At 30.3% G+C, this 22999-nt stretch overlaps 2 protein-coding genes and 1 long non-coding RNA gene across 3 annotated transcripts; 2 read left to right on the forward strand and 1 right to left on the reverse strand.

The window, feature by feature from the left end:
• The first annotated feature begins 3454 nt into the window (after positions 1 to 3454).
• Positions 3455 to 4999, forward strand: LOC114169071. Its single transcript, XR_003600896.1, has 3 exons — positions 3455 to 3559; positions 3673 to 3747; positions 4889 to 4999. It is a non-coding gene; the product is annotated as an uncharacterized LOC114169071 (long non-coding RNA).
• A 490-nt stretch (positions 5000 to 5489) lies between these two features.
• LOC114179629 lies at positions 5490 to 7078 on the reverse strand. The gene is made up of 4 exons (XM_028066045.1): positions 6693 to 7078; positions 6557 to 6606; positions 6378 to 6439; positions 5490 to 6168 (listed from the first exon to the last, which is right to left on the reverse strand). Exons 1-4 carry the CDS (start codon positions 6838 to 6840, stop codon positions 5703 to 5705), a joined length of 726 nt encoding a protein of 241 aa, XP_027921846.1. The 5' UTR covers positions 6841 to 7078; the 3' UTR covers positions 5490 to 5702.
• A 4244-nt stretch (positions 7079 to 11322) lies between these two features.
• Positions 11323 to 22200, forward strand: LOC114163012 (1-acyl-sn-glycerol-3-phosphate acyltransferase 2-like). The gene is made up of 11 exons (XM_028047059.1): positions 11323 to 11699; positions 12337 to 12459; positions 14315 to 14354; positions 14518 to 14591; positions 14875 to 14934; positions 17940 to 18017; positions 18220 to 18378; positions 19613 to 19738; positions 21137 to 21229; positions 21464 to 21550; positions 21699 to 22200. The coding sequence occupies exons 1-11, from the start codon at positions 11619 to 11621 to the stop codon at positions 21936 to 21938; spliced, it is 1161 nt and encodes a 386-aa protein (XP_027902860.1). The 5' UTR covers positions 11323 to 11618; the 3' UTR covers positions 21939 to 22200.
• The last annotated feature ends 799 nt before the right edge of the window (positions 22201 to 22999 follow it).

The raw sequence follows: 22999 nt of genomic DNA on the forward strand, positions 1-22999 counted from the left end.
TAAATAATTGTTATCAATAAAAATAAATAATTAGATATATTTTAAAAATATATTATTAAATGTTAAATTATATTTATTATTATAATTTATTTATTTATTATATTATAAATTGGAAATAAATGTTTTATTATATTTGTTTACGCAGAATCATTATATCAAATTGTATAATCAATTACACTTTAATTTTGCTCATTTCTTCGTCTTTCTTCGCTACACTGTATGGAATTAAAAAAAATAAATTATTACTTTGTTTTTCGTGGTTTTCTTCTTGTACTTCTTTCGTAAATTCACGCTTCTTATATTTCTATAGCAGGAAACAAACTTACTATAAGTGAAAAGTTTGGAGTAAATTTATGTGATTCAAAAATAAATGTGTTATTAAGTAAATAATTGATTTGCCCTTTATTGAAGATGAGTATGAAATAAATTTGAATATTAGAAAAATTTTAGGTGATTTGTTTATGTAATAAGAAAATATTTGAGATAAATTATTTTAATTTTTTTAACTAAATATATTATTATATAAACATTAAATTGGAAACCAGGTTCAAATTTTTTGTTATATAAATATATAAAGGTGGTGGATTAATTTTTTTAGTATGTGAAATTAAATTCAGAAACTCAAGTTTAAATTTCACAACCACAAACATACATGGCTACAAACCAGAAAGAATGTCAAATAAAAAACAAAAATCAAAAATCAAAGTTATGTCTAGATTTTTACATAGTTCTTTGATTATTTGTTGAGACAACATAATTGATGATGCTTTCAACTAATCGTCTCATTTTGATTGGCATACAATAACAACTAAGTAAAATTGTTCTTAATACCTCACTTTCTACACATTAAGAAGGTGAAGCTCCCTCTTCTCTTCCTCTTTTCATCTTCACAAAATAATTAATTAAAATAATGAACACTGACATATATATACTTTTAGGTATTCATTTCTCCTTGTATAAGAGATCAATGGATCCATAACAAAATGCACTCTAAATAGTAATAAACTAATAAAACCAATCACGTATGCTCACAGAGAAAGCATATTAATTTAGTGACGATTGGTGGATAAAATAGTAGAAGTCAAATCTTGTGTGATAATGGCCTTTTCTTTTTATAACGATAGTAACGTAAGTCAATTCAAAGGTCATTACATACGTAACAATAATACAATATTATCTTGTCATACGTTGTTGGCCTTAAGGTTTGATTATATTTTTTCTTATTAAAAGTATTATTCAAGACCAAATATAAAAATGATATGCTGAGTTATTTACTTTGGTTGAAATATTAACAAAAATTGAATTAAATTAAACCAATTTGCAATAGCTGATTTCTCGAGCACTCTTGTCTTAAAATATGTTCTAATGTTTTTATTTTGAATATTTCTGTAACATATGTCATGAGGTATGATGCACACATTATTTTATTTATTTATTAAAGTGTGATAAGGAGTAAGAGACCTTATAAGAGGGAGTATATGTGTTTTTTAATGAGTATATAATGATTTCTTAATAAAGTGAATTTTAAGTTTAGACTAATCTTACAAAAATACAAAAATAACTATACAATGATTATATCTTAAGATATGAACTTTAAGTCTAAGTCAATGTTACAAAATCGACTTTTAAGATGAGAATTACACATATTTATATATTGTAAACTAGTATTTTTATATTCAATGTAAGATTTCCAACACACCTCACAACGAGATATATACATCTCGAACATAAAACTAAATATTAATAGGTTGTCTAAGAGTGACCCTATAATGGGTAGCATGATAGACTTAACAAATGACAAATATTTTGTTAGTTGATAACACAATAAGTCCAACAAACAACAAGTCTCACTAAGACATACTTAAGATTACTAAGGAAAGTAAAGAAATTTGTAAACTAAATCAATGAAATCGATGACCCAAATTGCAACAATCAACATTGGATTAGCCATTTTTCCTGTTTGTAGTGTTTCAGAATGTATGTATTATTCCACAATTTGTCACCATTGTAAAATATAAAATAAACCTATTCATATTTTTCAACCCTCCCTCGACAACCTTAGCAGTTTTGGAGTCTAGGGGACTTCAACAACTGATATACATAAATTTCCAATGTGATTGTTGTTTTGTCTTTCTTCTCGTTTTGCTTATTAGTTTCGATTGATAATTGCTATGATTTCTTCCTCCTCTATCAATGTTTTAACAAGAGATAAATAACCTACTACGATTGCCTAACTAGGGTAAATAAGTACATTCGAACTAGTTACACGTTTGTCTTAAGACATCTATCTCATATAAAAACACTTGATTAAATTGGCCCTCACTTAATCCATTTATATATAATATAATCTTTTCTGAGTTACAATCAATGAAATCTAAAATGCACTAAACAAATTCCTAATAATTCATGAATACACTATTGTCGTTCACTAAAATATTGTTTGTTATGATATTTTGTTTCTTGTTATGATATTTTGTTTCTCATTTTCATAATGCTTGATTATCAAGCAGACATAAAATTTGACCTGTGATTGATTTTATGAAACCCACTCCTTTCTGTCTTGTTTGATATATTGACTAATCTCTTTCTAAATTTTAAATGACATGCGATTTCATTTTTTTTATAAGTTAGTCTAATGTTATATCATGATTAATAATTTTATTATCTAGCCCACTGTAATTATATATTTATTTTATTTAATATGATGTATAATATTAAATAATTTGCTTAACTGTTTTTTATGAAAAGGTTACAACAAAGGAAAAAAAAATGTATTTACTTGTATGTAATTATATGTATTTATATATTGTGATATAAATACTATATAACTGTGATTTATCTGTTAGTAACTTATCAAATCTTCCAGTCATTTACTATATTCCATCCCCAATTTTCTTTTATTGTGCTTTACTATTTTTCTCTCTCAAGACTACTAAAGTAACATCTACCTATTCGAAACAAATTTTTGTCCACCTAATTTATATGTAAAACATATTGTTTATTCTTCTAATAGATATTTAAGTAGGAACCAAGTTAAACATATCAGATTTTACTGTCACATATATAATTTTTAATATATAACTTAAATAATAGATAAATATTTAAATATTTGATTTCAATTTTAATTGAGAAGTATCAATCCGCAAATTGAAGCGATTCGTTCTATTGTAGATAAAAAAAATTCCAAACTAATCAAAAAATTATCGACTTCAATCAGTTTTTTTTTCTTTATGAATTGGTTTTCGGTTAATTTTATTTTTTTTATCGATTTTATTTTAAAGATCCTTATTCCATTCAATGTTAAAAAAACAGGCTTATGGTTGGATGTGTAAAGCCCACTTGTGTTTGTAAAGTTTTTTTGATTTGACTTTAGTAGAGGTCCAAGATCAGCCCACTTGTTTTCCTCGGTACTCGTTTCACCTATTCACACTCACTTCTTTCATTCTGTCTTTTTTCAAAAATAGTTCACCTTCTTTTCTTTCTTCTCCTTCTGAAGCAAAGTTGTGCTAGGGCAGCTGCGAAACCTTCCTCACAGCTAGTGGAAATGTCTTTTTTTCATGTAAGTTGAGTTCAAATTTTCGTTTTTCTCCTTTTCCAACTTTGTTCATTGGTTTTGTCATGAGTTCTTCCTTAGAACCTCATCTTCGTTTTTGTGTTCATGTTCTTTTTCAGCCCTATAGTTGCTTCTAGAGTTGTGGTGCTCTTTCTGTTAGTGTTTTCCCCCCTCAAGTTTAACTCCCAGTCAAGGTAAGGAAAGTTAGGGCTTTAAAACTTTTTTTTAGTGTCTTGCATGTTTTTGGTTTTGACTCGTGCTTAAAATGTTGGTTTGATGTTCGTGGTTGTGTTTTTTTAGTTTTGTTGTTTGAAATTTTGGGTTTTTGCAATTTGAAACTAGTGAAAATCTGCTATTCTAGCTTAAGTGAGAATTTTTAGCTTAAGCAAGAATTTTTAGCTTAAGCAAGAATTTCTAACTTAAGCGAGATTAGTTTAGCTTAAGCGAGAATAACAGAATTTCACTTTGCTCTATGTTCGAATTTGAGCTTAAGCGAGATCAGTCTACCTTAAGTGAGAATTTATAGCTTAAACGAGATCAATCTAGCTTAAACAAGAATTATTGCAAAATTTTAATTTCTTAACTTTAACTTGTGATTGACTGAGTTAATGTTAAAAATATGATGTATGAAGCTATGCATGAATGATGTGGCATTTTCTGACCTGTACTTGATGTGTTTAGTTTGTGATGATAATTATTCTGATATAGCATGTGGAATGTTGATGGTAAAAGAGTTTCAAGGAAAATTCTTGGTGGTGTGGTTAGTGATGCCTTGATATATTAGATGTCTAGATAAGGAAGATATTATGAACTCTAATAATCACTCACACTCACGTAGAGTAGAATGATTATGTGGTAAGAGTGACATGAGATCCTAGTCTTGGGAGGTGTTTGAGCTTGAGACATATTGGAATTAACCTTGTGATTGATTGGGTGATAACCCCTTGTGGCCAGACTCTGCAGAGTTTAGCAATCAATGCAAATGCATACTTCCTTAGAATTCTATATCAAGGGCATAATTTGGATATTGCGTTAAGAGTCAGTTGGGTGTCTAATTGAGTGAAAGCTTTGTGAGTTAATTTTGCTGTGTTTGTTTCCTTTTTGTGTTTTTCTTTTTGCAATGATCACCAAATGTTAGTGTGAGCATATGTGAAGATCCCTGATGATCATCAAGACAATGAAAATGTTGTTGTGTAGTTTAGACTTGTTAGTTATTGCTCTTTTGAGCATCTTGGGATGACTGTAATAGTTAAATTCTGATATACTTTCTGTTATTTGCTCTATTTTATTATGAGATAGTGATATTTTATTTATTAAAATTATTCTGTTAAATAGGATGTCAGACGATGAACAGTGGAGGTGATACTTTTATACAAATGATGTAGAAATTGTAAGGCTACATATATAGACTCTATTACGGACAAAATAATAACTAGTTTATTTATTTATTTAAACTAAATTATTAGTCTGAGAATTTATTTCCTTATTTTAAAGCAGGACATGTTGATAGTCTATCCTATCGTATACATAAATTATGGATTAAAATTTACCAAAGCAATTATTTGTATTTGGTATATACTTAATCTCTCCATTATGCAATATCGAGTATCTATAAACAAATTAATGTACTTGGTTTATCTTCTCTCCCATAAAAAAAAAACGTCTCTTAAAAGGTCAAAATACACCAATGGAAATTTTACATCAAAGTTTCTACATCAAGTATAGAAAGTACACACGAAAGCACTAAAAAGTTTGTTGTTTTTAATGTTTAAAAGGTACATGTCGAGATAATTTTGTGGTCTAGCATCAAAGAACCATCTATTCAATGGGAATATCAAACACAATCCTCAAACTTCAAAATAAACAAAACTATATTTTCTCATGATAATCATGAACTTCAGCCCCGACAAGAAGAAAGTCTAGCCCAGGCATGAACTTTATTACACTAACTCTCAAAATCCAATTGAAAATTTGAAATGCTTAACTAAGCACCATTTACACTGTCAAAATTGTATGTAATGGAATCGTAAACGAAATTCAAATCCTATGCTACAATTATAACCTTTTCAATACCAAAAAAATGCTGAAAAAAATTCCTATATAACAGATCAAGCTTGGTTACTTGATCTTCAATACTTGATCTTCAATATTAAGAGTTGTTGACCACAAACAGAGGTACCCTTTCCTTTTGTACCACACTTTCCTTCACCTCTTCTGACACCTCACCACTTGAACTTCCACCTTTCTCAGTTGTCCCTTTCTTCCCCCCTCTTGCCAGCCTCTTCAATTCAGAGCAGAACCCACTGATCTGACTAAGAATCTCTCGGCCACCCAACAAATTTTGTGCAGAGAAAGTACTCTTCAGTTGATTTTTTCGGTGACTTTTCACAGGACACTCCTCTGGAACAGTATTCACCTGTTTTGGATTTGGATTTGCATCATTCGTCTTCATCAATGGCTTCTTTAACTTGCTGCTCCTACTTCCACTGGGTAGCGGAGCTGTAAAGTTTGGATTCCTATTCTCACTGTCTTCATCAAGCTTTCCAGAACAGCTTGGTCTTCTAGATCTTTCACTATACTTTGCTTTAGCACTTTCCACAAATGAAGACTTTCCCCTAACACAAGAACCATAAAAAAAGTCAGGTTACTATCATACGCATCAGTAATTCCTAAAAAGTTGATCTTTTAGTCTTCTTCTGAAATGTGGTGATTTTGATCCAGACCTTATAAAAGCCACTCAAATTCAGACTATAAGATTAAAATGTAGATGCTAAAATCAATTTTAGCCAAATTTCTTAAATCCCTTTCTCATAGGATTCGGTACCTTCGGTGTCTGTCTCTGAAGGGGAGAATTTCAGAAAAGGATGCAAATCTTGAATGCTTAACCTGCTCGACAAAAGAAAGAGGAAAACAAAATTAGTTCATCATTACGAAAAACTAATCCACATATTAAGTTATTGAACAATCCAATAGAATACAAGAAACAAGAATTGAGGATGCCACCTTGGAACTGCGTTTAAGAAAATCTTCAGCGGTTTTGGGATGCTTGCAATCTGCGAGTGGAAAAGAAACAACTGAGCAAGAGGGAAAGAAAAAGCGAGAAAGGAAATTCCACATACACCCTCGTAAAGAGCCTCACCGCGAGTGCAGAACCAGGCTTCATCATCAACGAGAGAGTCATCAAAAGCAGAGAGATCGACCCACATAGGCGCGTCAAAGTTCTCGTACGTGTCATCTAGGGCGAACGTAGAATCGATGTTGTCCCAGTCAATGTTGTCTGGTTCCATCTGAATCTGAAAAGTTAAAGCCAGAAATAGTAGTTAGAGAAATGAATTAGAATTGCAAAATGGAAAGGAAGAAGAGGGTGGAAAAATTGTTGGAAATGTGAAGGTTCCAGTATTTTGTTGCAGGAGAAAGCTCAGAAGAAGAAGAAGAAGAAGAAGATAGTGGAATAAGCAGAAGAAGGTGTGGCCTTTTGTATATGGTTAATTAGGATTAACGATTGTGTAACGTTTGGACGTTAGAACATGACATTTACGTTCGTGTAGGAATAGGATGTTTTAAATAATTTCGACCGTTGGGGACTTTCTCCTTCTTTCTTCTTGACTCTCTTTTATTATTATTATTATGTCCTTTTTCATTAGCAAACTGTAAGAATTAGGAGAAAGAAACTGAAATTAAGAAAATAATTAAACGAAGTGAATAAATTAGAGACAAATAGTGGATAAATTTGTTTAAACTAAAATAATTTTATTCAAATAAATCACTTATTTAAGAAGTTTATGAGATTTATATTTCATTTTATTAAAAATCATTTAAAAAAAAATACAAATAAAGGAGTTTATTGTATACATTTCTCCTTTATGATTGAAAAAAAAATTAATATATTTTTCCTTTGAGAAATTTAGGTTGTAATTTCTATTTTAATTGGTTCAACCTGTTCCACGTATTAACTTAGTTACTATTGTTTTGCTTTTAAATTTCATGTGCTGTTTTAAATTTAGGAAAAATTAAAAGTTCAAATTGAGAATGTATTTAAAATTGTAACAATATACGCATACAGGATATAATATCCGATATTTAAAAATTGATTTTAACATACAAAACAAAACTTTTATCACTTTTTTAATTTATTTTAAATTATAATCACTTTGTCATTAGAAGTTATAAGATTGGTTTAACAATAAAGTTAATAATCTTAGGAATATTTCAGAAAACAAAATATTTAATTAATAATGATTATTTGATAAGTGCAGACAACACACATCTTGTAATTCTAAAACTGAATTTGTTTCTTGAAAAATATAAAATCTGGATAACACTCATTAAATAAAAGAAAAGAGACCATAAATTTTAGTCAACAATAGAAAGTGTATTAGAAAATGTTTAAAAGTGTGATGCCAATTTTTAAAATTATTTTGAAAGTAATAAAATTATAAAGTATAAAAAATTAAAATTTAAAAATCTGGGAAAATGAGTTGAATAACATATTCTTTTGATAACAAATTTATTAATTAGATTTTTAATGTCTAAAAAACGAAATAAACTTTTTTTTATCTTCCAAATTTTAAAAATCTTTTTAGAATTGTATAATCTAGAAAAATGTTTTGAGTATTTTTTATAACCATGTTGTTGATAAAAAGTGTATATGACTTTGTCTATGATTGATTTTATTAAATAATGTGATTGGTAATTTTTAGTGGGTTTGTCTTTTTAATCATGATCTCTGTTTTTCTTTTTTGTGTGAAGAAATCCTTAATCATTAATGAGTAAATATTAATATGAGCAAGTGAAGATAAATATGATAAAGTGATTATGGTTTTCTGGATTGATGCATCAATTTTGTCACAATGTAACGAGTTAAATTGATATTTTTTTATTCATTACTGGTTTTGCTTGACCCACCACACCAAATTAGTATAGTAGAGTTGGGTGGAGATGGTCCCCATGTTTCTTTAAAAGGTTAAAATTCAAAAGATTAATTATGAACTTAAATCATTAACACTGCTACTAAATTGTAATTATTAATCACAATAAATAAATAAAATAATTTTACATGTAACCCACGATAAGTTTAGCCTTATTCAATTTATCCACTTTAAGTAAAAAATTGTTTATATTTATATTTATATCATCAAATAAATTTATAATAATATATGTTGAAAGCCGTAAGATTAATTCATAATATATAAATAGATATAATCTTTATCTTACAAGCTATCGGATTTGTGAGGTTGAATTAGACTTAAAATCCATTTATATTCCACTCACATGGATAACAAAAAAATAATTATTATTTTGAAATAGTAGGTTTAATCACACAAATAATTTATATTTGTTAAAATATATAATACATGTGATGTGTGTAGAGAGACCTTATGAGCTATTGTTGGAAAAAATTCAAATACGAGTCAAAAGTCTTATCAAAATTAAACATTATATAAGAATAAATATTCAGCGAAATGACAATACTTCAGATACAACAATTAATCATATATATATATATATATATATAACATAAATAATTATTATAAAGTTAACAACCCATATATATATTATAATTAAAATTTCGCATATTATATTATATTATAATAAAAAATTTATATTTACAGAATTATATTAAACTATTTGACCTAGCAATATTACATTGTTAAACTCATTCTTTAGATAAAATTTAAGGTCCCAAAGAGAAAAGGGCCAAATGATCCACGTCTTGAAAGGGCCATATAGGTTGAAACATTTATAATAACAAGTTGAAGCCTTGGCTACCTAAATCCTGTTAATCTATTTTGTTCTTTTCAACATAATACTAAACATTTTTAACAAAATTTTGGGAATGTGTTTTGAACTAGGTTTCCTGTAGTTTTGAACTTAATAATGTTAGAGTTCGATATATCTTAATAAAAAATATTATAGTGACATCTTTCAATCGTTATTTTACTACAGTAATTGTTTTAAATAAGTTAAATTATTTTCAAATTAACCACATCCCTCTTACTTTGATGGAAGGATATCTTTTATTCAAAATTATTTATCATTTTTTATTTTCTTTTTGGCCTTAGGGTATTGCAAAGTGGGTATGATATTTATGATGAAACATTTAATGTTTAGGTTTTATAAAAGCTTCGAAATTTATCGACAATAATTTATTTTAAGATAGTGGATATTTAAATAAATTTCAGAATTACAAAAATAAGAAATTATTTTCTGTTTTAAAAGTATCTGTTTTAGTAACAGGTAAAAAAGAATAATTATTATCACAATTATAAATTTTTTGTTAAAGAAAAACTACTAAGAACCTTAAAAATAATGTGATCGTTTGTTGTGATAAAAGTAAGAAGTTTAGAGTAGCAAAATAACACCAGTTTTGTTGTTTATAGAGTTAGTTAACTTGAAGCGAAAGAAAGATATAGAAAGTCCATGGAAGTTACATCCTTCATCGTTGCATAAATAAATAGAAGGGTAAGGGTGGGTGGAAGTTGCCATTTACTTCAAATGCTTCACCGACTCACCAAAATAATTTTAAAACTAAATTAGTTGGCCAACCAAATTTAATACTTTCAATTCATTCATCCCATAACATTCCTACTAACTATATTGACGATGGGTACATATGTACAATTACAAATTTGACACCGTCTGGTACTATTTTTATCTTTTATTTTTTTATGAGTTAAATATATTTATAGTTTGAAAAGTATAATTCGTCTTGTTGCAAACTTTATACATTTTAGATTATAATTTTTATAAATGAATCGATATAGTTATTTTTTTATTAAATAATGTTTTAGGTTAATATCTCAAGAAATGATATATTTAATTTAATTTTATAAAATCGACTTAAGGTTTATATCCACTTATATAATATAAATTTGTCTTATCTTTAATCGATATGAGACTTTCAACACATCTTTCACGCTAAGATATTTACATATTAAACATAAGACTAAATCATTGATGAGTGAATCGATAGTCAGGTAGAAAAAAAATCAACAAATAATAAATTTCACTAAAATAAATTAAATTTCACTAGAATAAACTCTAACCAAATAATCTGATACCATGTTAAAAATATATTTTAAATTTAATTTAATTTCAAAGCTTATTTTAGTTAAAAAAACTATATTTATCTAATATATTTATCTAAACTGTATTAAAATTTAGAACAAGAATAAATTAATTTTTATTGGAGTTTAAAGACTCAATATATATATATATATATATATATATATATATATATATATATTCAATATATCTTTTAAAATTAACTATTATAATTAGGGTTAAATATGTTTTTGGTCCCTCAAGTTTCAGCGAAATTTGGAATTAGTCCTTCATCAAAACTTTTGACCAATTTAGTCCTTCATCTTTCAAAATGCATGAATCTAGTCATTTTAACCAAATTTAAATTTTATTAAGTTTATTTGACGTTTCAAACGCATTTCATGATAATATTTAAATTATTTACACTGTTTGACACATTTTTGCTTCAATGTTAACTTAAATACTATCATAAAATGTGCTTGAAACGTCATATAAACTTAACAAAATTTGGTTAAAATGACTAAATTCACGCATTTTAAAAGATTAATGACTAAATTGATATAAAGTTTTGATGAGGGACTAATTCCAAAATTCACTAAAACTTGAGGGACAAAAACGTATTTAACCCTTATAATTATAATTATTTATAGTTTGATGATAGTGTAAAAAAGAAGATATTTATCCATTGTAAAAATAGAAGGAAGGCATTTATGAGGAAAAAGAAGAAAGAAAGAAAAAGCAATGGCGACGAAGAAGATACAGTGCACAGGTGAAGCAGTTAATTAAATCGGTGGAAAGTGGGAACGGAAACTTACCTCACTCTTCTTTCGCAAATACAAAGAGGGAAAAAGGGAACCACCACGTCCATTCCATTCACCACACTTTCTCTGTTCTCACTTCCCAAATCAAATCTGAATCGCCAAATCCAACACATTCACAAATCATTTTCATCACTCACTCATTCATTCCTCATTCATTCCCTTTTTCTCTCTCTCTATCTATCTGCTGCGTTCTGCTGTGCATGGCTATTGCTGCAGCAGCTGTTGTCGTGCCATTGGGTCTCCTCTTCTTCGCCTCCGGCCTCCTTGTCAATCTCATTCAGGTTTCTCTTTTCCCCTTTTCACTTCATATATCTCTTCTCTTCTCTTCTCTTTCTTTCTCGAATGTATCGAAAAAGGTTCTTTTTTTCAAATGGGAGGTTCCACCAATGTCTCGGAACTTTTTCTTAACTCATACACGAGTTTTCTACTGATGGAGTGGAAGAAGTATTTCGAACATTTCATTACTGAGAAATGATAACGCACACTGTCTTTCGCACTCTTTTGGAAACTTTCCTTGTTATTGGTTGAAATAACTGTAGTGGGTTCTATGTTTGGAGTCCCACATTGACAAAATGAGCTACTTGATAGTCAGGAGTTTCGAGGCTGTTCCATCTAATGAACTGGTCTTTTGTGTTGAATTTTTCTCTTCTTGAGTCCTTACATATTCCACTTCTCATTCTCATTTAACAAGGTTATAATTTTTGGTAAAGTTTGATTGGGGAAGTGTGTCTTAGAGGGTGATGCTAACGCTATTCTTGTTACTTTGTTCATCATTACTGCAAACCAACAGTTCAAAATAAGTTTTGTATTTCGTGCAACAAATGAAATTGTAAAGGAAATGAAAAAAAGAAGAAGTACTAAGAAATATGTTGAGTTGCTTCGATTAATCTGTTTCATCTCTTGATTAATTTGTGTCAGGCGATATGCTATGTTGTATTAAGGCCGGTGTCGAAGAATTTGTACCGACGGATCAACCGGGTTGTAGCGGAACTGTTGTGGCTGGAGCTTGTTTGGCTTATTGATTGGTGGGCAGGAGTTAAGGTGTTTATCTAGATCTAAGTTTTCTATATTTTTCTTTACTCCTGTTCGGATAAATTTCTCAATAAACACTTATAGGAATAAAAAGATAAAATAAATTAAGCTTCCCCATACGTTAAAACTACATTATATATAGGATTCATGGACATTCCCTCATTTAACTTCTTTAAAAAATGATTTTAATTTTTCTGGGTAATTTTTAACTAATGCGACAAGATTTATGCAAACAGGTCTTTTTTGGGCACTATTTTTTGAATGGCCAAACATTAGTTGTTAATATATTAGTTTTTATTGGTGGGTACTAAAACCCACACCTATCTCTCCCTCCCTTTCACTTCAACCACTTTTGGGACTATTATTGTCTTCAAATTTAGTTAGTCATCCACCACTGTAATTTGTTTTACTTGCTCTATGTGGTATTCTTGAAGATACGGAAGTGGGCCTCTATATTATTCGCATAGTACATTTCTTTCCTAAAAACCTGTAAAGATAAATAGCTGTTTAGCGTAATCATCTCTTCCCTCTACTTGGATGGGTGTTGCATAATTAAACCTGGACAATCTGGCTACCTTGTGTATGTGACTTGCAAGGAACAATATTTTATGGGCTTTACAATGTTGCATATGTTTCAGTGAGAAATAAAACTGCTTCCATTGGTTTTTACTTTCCAGTACTAAAAGCTAACTTAGTTTCAAAATTAGGGCTATTTTGTTGATGCTTTTCTTCTATATTTCAATCAAAATGTTTTATATTCACGAACAAAATAATGAAGACCTCAAAAATAGCTGTTTTAGTGTGTTTTCATAAATCTAAAAATACCTTCTGAACAAAAAGGTTCTAAATAAGTAAAGCTTATCTCATGCTTACATGTTTTTAGCTTAAACAAAAAAAAATGTATGACATGAATAGACTTCCAACTCAATCAAGCAAGTCTAGCAGGTGTTTATTTTATACTAGCAAAGTAATAGAGCAAAGGAAACAACCACTTTCCATTAATTCTTTGAGCTGCAATTGGCAGAGCTAGAAATTTTGGAGATAGTTGCCTTTTTTTTCTCAGGTTTTTCTTGGGCTTGGAATGATTGGAATGAGATGTTTATTTCATTTAACCATTGGTGGTTGTATGCATGCACTACTGAAAGGGTATTTAGATATTTAGATTTTTTGGATCTAAAAGTTGAGGGAAGATCCAACGGTGACATGCATAGCTCTATAATCCATATGATTGGTGAATATTAGAAGGATTTGTTATCTCCCTCCCTTTTTTACTAGATTAAACTTTCCCGCTTTTTCTACCAGTCCAGCTGGATGAAAAAGACTATGAACGAAGTAAAGATTCAGAGAGTGACTGAGTATTGCTAATTACAAGATATGATTTAGTTTAACTTGTAATTTTCTTTCTTCTCTATTTTTAATTAAATTTTTTATTCAAAACAAAAATCTGTGTTTGTTATTCATAGACAGAACTTTTTCTTGTGAAATAAAGCCTTTCCTTCCTTGCTTACAAATTTCTTGATTTTAAATAATTTTTTGTGGACGGGGATATTGCCTTTCTCTATTGTTGTATCACCAGATCAGTTGGAGAGATTAACCCATTTGGATTATTCTCCAAAGAGCTACTTTTCAAATCAGTTTCTTTCAAAAGAATCTAATGAGTTTGGTGGTTGGCTGATTGCTACCATACCATATGGAATATCTCTCTCGATCAGTTGTGTCGTTTTAATACTTTCAGAAAGTCTGATGTTATCAAATAAATAAAATTGGTTATTTGAAAATAATTAATTTATGAACTGTATTTTAATAGTTTACTCGGTTGCATTTCATATAATTTATTCTCACATTTGGAACTTTCTGGCTCTAGGTCCAAATATTCACAGATCATGAAACCTTTCGTTTAATGGGTAAGTCTTTTGTTAGCCTATGCATTTAGCTTGACACTCTTACTCTCTCTTTTTTCTTAATGTGTTGTGCATGTATTCTTATCGTCTACAAAGGAAAAAGGGGGATCTTCTCGGGTTAACATTTGCTTACGTGGAATAATTTAATTCTGTTTTGTATAATCAGGTAAAGAGCATGCGCTTGTGATAAGCAATCACAGAAGTGATATTGATTGGCTTGTTGGATGGGTTTCAGCTCAGGTGAATTTCGTCTATGGTTTGATATTTTCCACCTCATCAATGAAAGCAAATTAAAACTAATTCACACTCGTGTATTACTACAAGAAATTTATTTTATTAATTATTTTGGATTGTCTGATATTGTGTGATACTAAGACAAAGGGACACATTTTAGGGTTACTAGTGCATCTGTTATTCTATAATAAAATATGCTAATCTTTGATTTGCTATCCTAAAATTTTCGTGACATATTTATTTATTTTTTGCTTCAACTGCTGATTGGTTATTCCATATCATTCAACAGCGTTCAGGTTGCCTTGGCAGCACTCTAGCTGTGATGAAGAAATCTTCAAAGTTTCTGCCGGTATATGCTTGTGACTTTTACTTTCAAAATGAATTTAATTAGTCATTATGAAGAAATCACCTATAGTGCACTCTGCATTTAGAGGATCTTAATTTTTGGAAACAGTAGCATCCAATTCTCTTTTATATTGCCACTTTATCTCATATTTTCGTAACATCAGTTATAAGCTTTCTGGTATACATTAAACCTTCTTGGAAGCACAATATCTCATTTTTTAGTCTCCTTCTTGGGAATAATTTTGGCTTATATTATTCTTGTAAATAGAATAAAATCTTGTATATTTGTTATTATTAGGATAGATTGATTTTTTCCCTACTTCCTCTATTTCCCTTTTTATGGTAAGTTTTCCCATTTCCTAGCATTAGCCTATAAAATGGGATTAGAGCTTGTATTTCGAACACACAAATATATTCAGTTCTTTTCTTTCTAGTTGGTACTAGAGCTCTTGATCTTGAGGACTCTGTTTTTGCTGCTTCTGTTTGTTGTTGCTGCTCATTGGGTTGGTCAGTACACCAGGAGGAGTGCCTCCTAATTAACTGCTCATCTCCAATGAATCATGGCCATTCAATGCCACATGTGCTGTCGCAATCTCTGGTGCATGTGAGTCACATGCCATCCTTCGACGGTGTTGACCTGCCAACATCACCACAAAAAGGATGTTGTTGACAACCAGTGGCGGACCATTGCATTGACAGGGGAGCCCCAACGTTTTTCTTCATCTTTTATTTTTTATATATTTTTTAAAAATATATTTATATATTATTATTTTATTTATATTAATTTAGTTTAGAAAAGTTTTTTTAAAATTTAAAAACTATGTTTTCTCTTTCTATTATAATTTTTTTACTTCTTTATTTGGTGTCTCTCTTTTATGCCTCCATCTCTTTCTCTCCTCTTATTTATATCTCAATTTTTACCATCAATTTCTTATTATTTTCAAAATTAAATTGTTCCACGGCAAAATTGAGGAGTTAAGGAACATTTTGGACCGAACAATTTCTTCTTTTGAGTAAGTTCATTTTTTATAATTTTTTTCTAAAGCAATATATTTTTCTCTTGTACGTGGCTTTTCTATGCTCTAGGCATATATCTATCGATTAGAGATCATAAAATCATACTCTAATTGTTGATCAAACTCTTCTGTGTGTATATAAAGCTATTTTAGGCTTTGAAGTTGTGTAAGGGAAGAACAAGACTAGGAATCTACTCTAAGGTCGGGAAGCTAATCATTTAGAAGTTATTAGTTTTCTTAAAATATTGAGTCTTGTTTTTAAGATTTAATTTGGGATATTCATAATTTTATCTTTTCCTAAATAGGTGAAAGGTGACAAATTTATATTAGAAATATTATGGTAAAGAGTAAAAGAATTTATTCTTTTTTCAAGAAGAAGACTCGTGATGAAATTGAAAATAGATGCATCTACGTAATCTAAATTTGAGATATTTCATGAGAATCCAAAAATTGAAGAAAATGAAAAACAACTCTATAAGGTTCTTAAAGTTACATATAATTGATTTGAAAATGCTTTAGAACATGATTTGGGGAAGCATTTTAAAATTTGACAATAGAAAAAATGATTTGAGGAAATAAAAACTTTTTTTAATTAGAAAAAATAATTTATATATAACAAATATAATTTGGTGTCCTAACATTTTTGTTCAAGTTCCGCCACGGTTGACAACCCTTCTTTCAAGTTTAGGGTTTAGCTTGCTTGAATATTTCACGTAAAAGATACAATGCATATTCAATATGACAATAAGGTTATTCTAAAATAATAAGATGCATATTTAAAAATGTGTAAAATTCATAAATGTAATGAATATATATATATATATATATATATACATATATGTATATACATATATGTATATACATATATGTATATACATATATGTATATACATATATATGTATATACATATGTATATACATATATATGTATATACATATGTATATACATATATATGTATATGTATATATATATATATATATATATATATATATATATATATATATATATATATATATATATATATATATATATATATATATATATATATATATATATATGCAATTGTGCACATTCAAGTTGAAATCATTTTAGAATTTGTGCCAAAATTAAAATTTTTATATCATTGTCATCATAAATTACTTTATTATGAGCATAGGTATATAACATTGTCAATGTCATTACTTTTTAAAAAAAAATCGTAGAGAACCATTTCCTCTTTGGTATATGAAAAACAATGTTTATATGTTTCTATATTATATGTACTTTTCTTATAGTTGTAATGGATATAAATGCATTAAAAGCTTGGACATTTTACCAACATGTGTTGGTGAAGTATCCAAAAATATAGTTGATATGTGAAACAAATAAAAGTATTGGTGCTTTGTAGGTTTGGATACTTGATTGATACATATTGGTGAAGCAACGTAGAATATCAGTATTGAATTTGCTTCATATCCTCATTTTGTTTGACATGTCTGCAATTCTTTGATGAAGAGCCCCTTTCCGCCCTGTTCTTCTCATGACTGAAGAGAAGATATTGTCTTTCTAGTCCCTTGGGTCCAATGATATTTTAAACTTGTTGGGTTTTGTGATAGGCCCTCAAAAATGTGGAGGCCCAGCTGAATAGGCCCAAAATGTGGAAAATGTATGTCAGCAGGAATAGGAAATTTTTTTGGAATGGTAGGTGGGGAGAGAAAACGAGGGAAGGATGATGTGAGAGAATTTGGTTATTTGAGGGAAAGAGGTTGTTGAGGATGGGAGGAAGAATACCTTTCTCTGCGTGAGGAGCTGAACTCTGTAGTCGTGGAAGTTTCTCCACTGCATTTTTTCCTTCCGTATCATCAACAATACATATTATTCATCATTTTACTGTTATATTGCGTGAATTACCCTTTTGGTTTGCATAAGTTTGTATCAACTTGATGTCCATAATTATCTCTAGTGGGCTTAGTTTATTCGTACTACTCTTAGAGGCTAAGTTGTACTTATGCAGGTCATTGGCTGGTCAATGTGGTTTTCTGAGTATCTTTTTCTGGAGAGAAGTTGGGCTAAGGATGAAAGCACATTAAGGGTATGATATGCTAAAATTTAATTAGTTTATGTTTTTATGCTCACAAGATACGGGATACATGCTTGTGCTGTCAAACTGATGTGTTCTTATTTCTTACTTATGCAGCAATACATTCAATGGCTATAGATTTTCTCTCTCGGTGCATTAGCTGTTTGATTTCATTTGGGAATCTCATTTGAATATTTTGTTATCATATCTGCAGTTAGGCATCCAACGACTGAGTGATTATCCTCTTCCCTTTTGGTTAGCTCTCTTCGTAGAAGGAACACGCTTTACACAGGCCAAACTGTTAGCTGCTCAGGAATATGCAACTTCCACTGGATTGCCTGTCCCTAGAAATGTTTTAATTCCAAGAACTAAGGTGAGTTATATAAATTTTCTGCTTTCTTCCTTCTGTTGCCTTTTCTTTCATGGATTGGAAGCTACACTGTGTTAATCTGTGTTAGCGGCAATTACAGACTTGCAAATCTTAGCAGTATTGCTGATGAAATTATATTACACTTCTACTGCTCATTATCATGTGGATATCACTCTAGCTGGTATGGGTCGTAAAAAGGCTCATTCAAACCACTTGCTAGGTTCATGTGGGCATAGTTTAATTTGTTTTGAAGACTACGGAGATTGACCTAGAGATGTAGCCAAAGACAGGATATTTAAATTCTATAGATTTGTGACCAATAAGAATAGTAAATTAGTTCTATTTAGTTTTTTAAATTTAATTAGTGTTTGTCTGAGTTGTGAACATCACGTGTAGTGGGTTGCTGTCTCTTTTTTATCTCATGTAAATTATGCCTTAACAAAATTGGACGAAGGGGCCCTCTATGATTCTGTGCGGGATAAGGGTTATGGTTCCATTGGGTAAAGTTTAGATATTTTTGGGTGGCCCCTAAGGTAGGTGCTTTGCTTTGAACAGTACCTTTGGGAATATGGACTTTGATTTAGATGTGCATCAGAGAAAACCCAAGAAAGAAACTGTTTGGATTTTCTTTTGTGGAAAACAGGTTAGAATGGTATAGAAATCAAACAAAACAAAAAAATGTGACCAAGGAATTACATCTAGGGTTTGTTTGCTTCACACGAACAAGAGCCATGCAATTCAGCTGTCTTATAATCTATCAAAAGAAAATGTAGAGAGGGAAAAAGAATGAAGCCAATAGGCATTATGGAATCTGTATGCCAATTACTGAGTGGTGGACATTATTTATATTAAGTCATACGCTCATAAATACAACTGTTTACAATTACCCTATTTACTGTGATTAGATAATAATATACAACATAAAATCATACCATAGCTACCCTATTTACATTGTTTCTAACAAAAAAGAGTTACAACTGGGGCCAAGAGAACATTTTAGAATTTGGATCCATACAGAATAGGAATCTCTCTACATTTAAGGGGATATTGTCACCCGTAGATATACCGATACTAAATTCTGATTTTGAAAGGACCACATTATTTCTTTACCCCAGAAGATATGTAACCTGTTTGTTAGCTCTCCCATTTATTAACTCAACAAGAATTAGGAAAGTAATTCTATTTTTACACTGTAATATTTATTGTCTAATATTTACGGTTGTTTTGTTTCTTTCAGGGTTTTGTTTCTGCAGTAAGTCATATGCGCTCATTTGTTCCTGCCATTTATGATGTAACAGTAGCTGTCCCCAAGAATTCCCCTGCTCCTACAATGCTAAGACTCTTCAAAGGGCAACCTTCAGTGGTAAGGCAATCAAGATGAAGATTTATAAATAGCTTCATCTTAAGTTCCCATCATTTTTTTCTCTGCCTATATTATGTAACTGTCGTTGAATATCATAATAGAAAGTAGGGAGAATAATGATATTTTTCCTCATTAATTCAACTGAAACATATTATAAAATATATAGACGGAGAGGAGAGATGAAAATAAGTGAAAAACTTTCTCCATACTTATATCAACTCCTCAAATAACAAAGGTACATAATGATTAAACAAAGTTATCCTGATCCTAATCTGCTGTCATCCCCACATTGACATATGGCAAAGAGTAGAGCTTATGAGAGCTTGAGCAATCCTCATGACCTCACCTCATGAGCTATATTTTAGAGTTAAGTTAGGGCTAACCCAAATTCAAGATCGACTTTGTTCCATGACTTTCTCAGTGCAATAAAAAAGCCTGTCCTACAATTTCCACATATCAGACACAATTGTTATTCCCCCGTCAACAAATAGCACATTTATGATTTTATTGACTTTCCCTTTCTTTAAACTCAGTAGTCCCTATGCTCTCGGTAAGTTTACTGTGCTACACTAATCTCTGATGTGAATGTAACTGCTGATATTAACTTGTGGGATCAAAAATTGGAATTTCAGATAGCATAAAATGAATGATTTCCTTGCTCCGTGGGTGTCTTTAATGTGCTTAATAGTTAATATTTAGTCCAAGTTTAATTGGTTGACTTTGACACTTGCATATTGGTCTTAATACCTGGATATTTCTGTAACTACTTGGGAAAAGCACATTAAGATAACGAGTCTGGGGTTCAGGGAAAGTAGGAGGATGTTAGTAAACCTCTGTTTTAAAAGGGTCTATGTTAAGTTAGAATTAGAGGCGGAGGTTAGAAGGGGATTGGGTCCCAATTCTACAGTAGCTAGTATTTGATAAGAAAGGCAGATAGGGAATTTATTAAAGTAACTTAAGATTTGACACGGAAATTGGAAGGAAGAGAACGAGGTCTTTCAAATTCCTGAAAATTAATGAGACAAGGAGAAGTTCCATTGTATCATTCTAAATTACTGGTTTTCTATTAGACTGCTACCGATTAGAGTGGTTTATGCTATAATATATATATATATATATATATATATATATATATATATATATATATATATATATATATTTTTTTTTTTTTTTCTATTCTATTTTGCTGCAATTCTATCAGAAGAATTTGATAGGATTCTTGTTTTTTTATCTCTATGTTAAGCCACGATATTTTTAGGGATTTTGAAGGTTGGCTTTTGGAATATTTGAGGTTTGCTATTTTGTTAATGCTGAAGAGATTGGATGCTTCTATTACGTTTACCTTTTGCTTTAATTTGGTTGACTTCATGAACAGGATCTGTAACATTCATTCCACAGGTGCATGTTCACATCAAGCGGCATTTAATGAAGGAAATGCCAGAAACAGATGAGGCCGTTGCTCAATGGTGTAGAGATATATTCGTGGCCAAGGTGCTTGTTGGAAGAACCTTCTTACTTTTTTCTATTAATATTTTCTCCACTCTGGGTCCACATATTGGTAGCGTGCTATAATTGTTTGTACTCTGTAGAACTATGATTAATGGTTAATTTTGAAAAAAATGTACACAATGTCCTACTTGCACTGTTGATTTTCTCTATATATTATTGTTCCCTGTTAAAAAATATCACTGGTTTTATTTTCCTTTTTACCCATTGGAAAACTAGGATGCTCTATTAGACAAACATATGGCTGAGGATACTTTTAGTGACAAAGAGCTGCAGGATGCTGGTCGACCAATAAAGTCTCTTGTGGTAAGATACTTTCTCAAGACGTCTCATATTATTATTTGTCAGATATTCTTTTCTTCTGTCTCCCATTTGCCAGTGGATGTTTTCCATTATTTTTGGTCAATACTATAGATGTTTTCCTAAAGAACCATGAATTTCAATTTGGGAGCAGGTAGTGATATCTTGGGCCTGTCTGGTTGTTGCGGGGTTTCTAAAGTTCCTACAATGGTCTTCACTACTATCTTCATGGAAGGGTGTTGCATTCTCAGCTTTTGGTTTGACAGTTGTTACTGCACTTATGCAAATTTTGATTCAATTCTCACAGTCAGAGCGTTCAAACCCTACCAAGATCGCCCCTGCTCAATCAAAAAACAAGGGGGAATTAGAGGCTATGAATGAGAAGAAACAGTAGATTATTCTCTTGTTCCCCCGACCCAAGTTTTCCATACAGAGATAGGGACTTCATCTACGATCACGTTTTGACGAGCTTAAAGTAGCATTGTATGATGAGTTACTCACGTAATACTCATTATTTTGATTTCAAAATGTGACTACTCTATGTTTCTATTCTATACATGTAGTGTATGCTTAACTATCCATTGTTTTTTAATTTATCAGGATAACCTTTTGGCCTAGTAAAACTCCACAACCTCTTTATTTTGATTTTGTCTATTTATGCACTTGCAACAACATTACCGTTCTGGAGGTTTATTTCTAGATAATCCATGTCGTATTTAGAGTTAATGCCATAACTTGGGTCCTTAACTTCAGAGTTAAGGCCAGAGATGAAAATGTGCTATCACCATTGTACTATGAATTATTTCTGTTGTACGAGTTCAGTAAATTGCACCTTAAGTATGTAGCGTCTCCAAAATAGAGAAAATACATACTATTAAATGAAAGTTTTAGAATGTTAAGAGGATATCGTTATCATTGGCCCACTCACATGGTTGAATAAAATGAGAAATGACAGTTAATCTTGACTGTACAATATTTTGCTTGCTTTATAAAATGGATAACCTTCTGGATTATGACACCAATAATAATTAGGATATGTTATTATCATCATATTGTTGCTATGTTTTGACGACTACATGGCTCAATTTTTGAAATGGATGAGGTAAGTGAAATCAATAATCTGGGATTATCTAGTAATCATGGGTACTTAACACACTAGAGTATGGTACTTGTAAATGGGAAACCAAAGAAGCATCCTTGTGATTCCACTACTAAACAAGAATTTGCACTTGCTGAGTGTGTCTTTTGCTTCTTATTGTTTTGCGGCGTAAAGAGATGATTCAGAAAGTGTGCTTAAGACCCATAAAAAGATTGGACCATATATAGGCCCACTGAGCATCAACTTATTCCTTATCCAACTCATTCTTATCAATCTCCAAATCAGCACAGGAAAGTGAATACATTTAAGTTCAGCTTTATGTGCATGTTGTAGCTGCCAACATATTTAAAGGACAC

Source organism: Vigna unguiculata, chromosome 1 (assembly GCF_004118075.2).
Source record: "Vigna unguiculata cultivar IT97K-499-35 chromosome 1, ASM411807v1, whole genome shotgun sequence".
Taxonomy (NCBI): domain Eukaryota; kingdom Viridiplantae; phylum Streptophyta; class Magnoliopsida; order Fabales; family Fabaceae; genus Vigna; species Vigna unguiculata.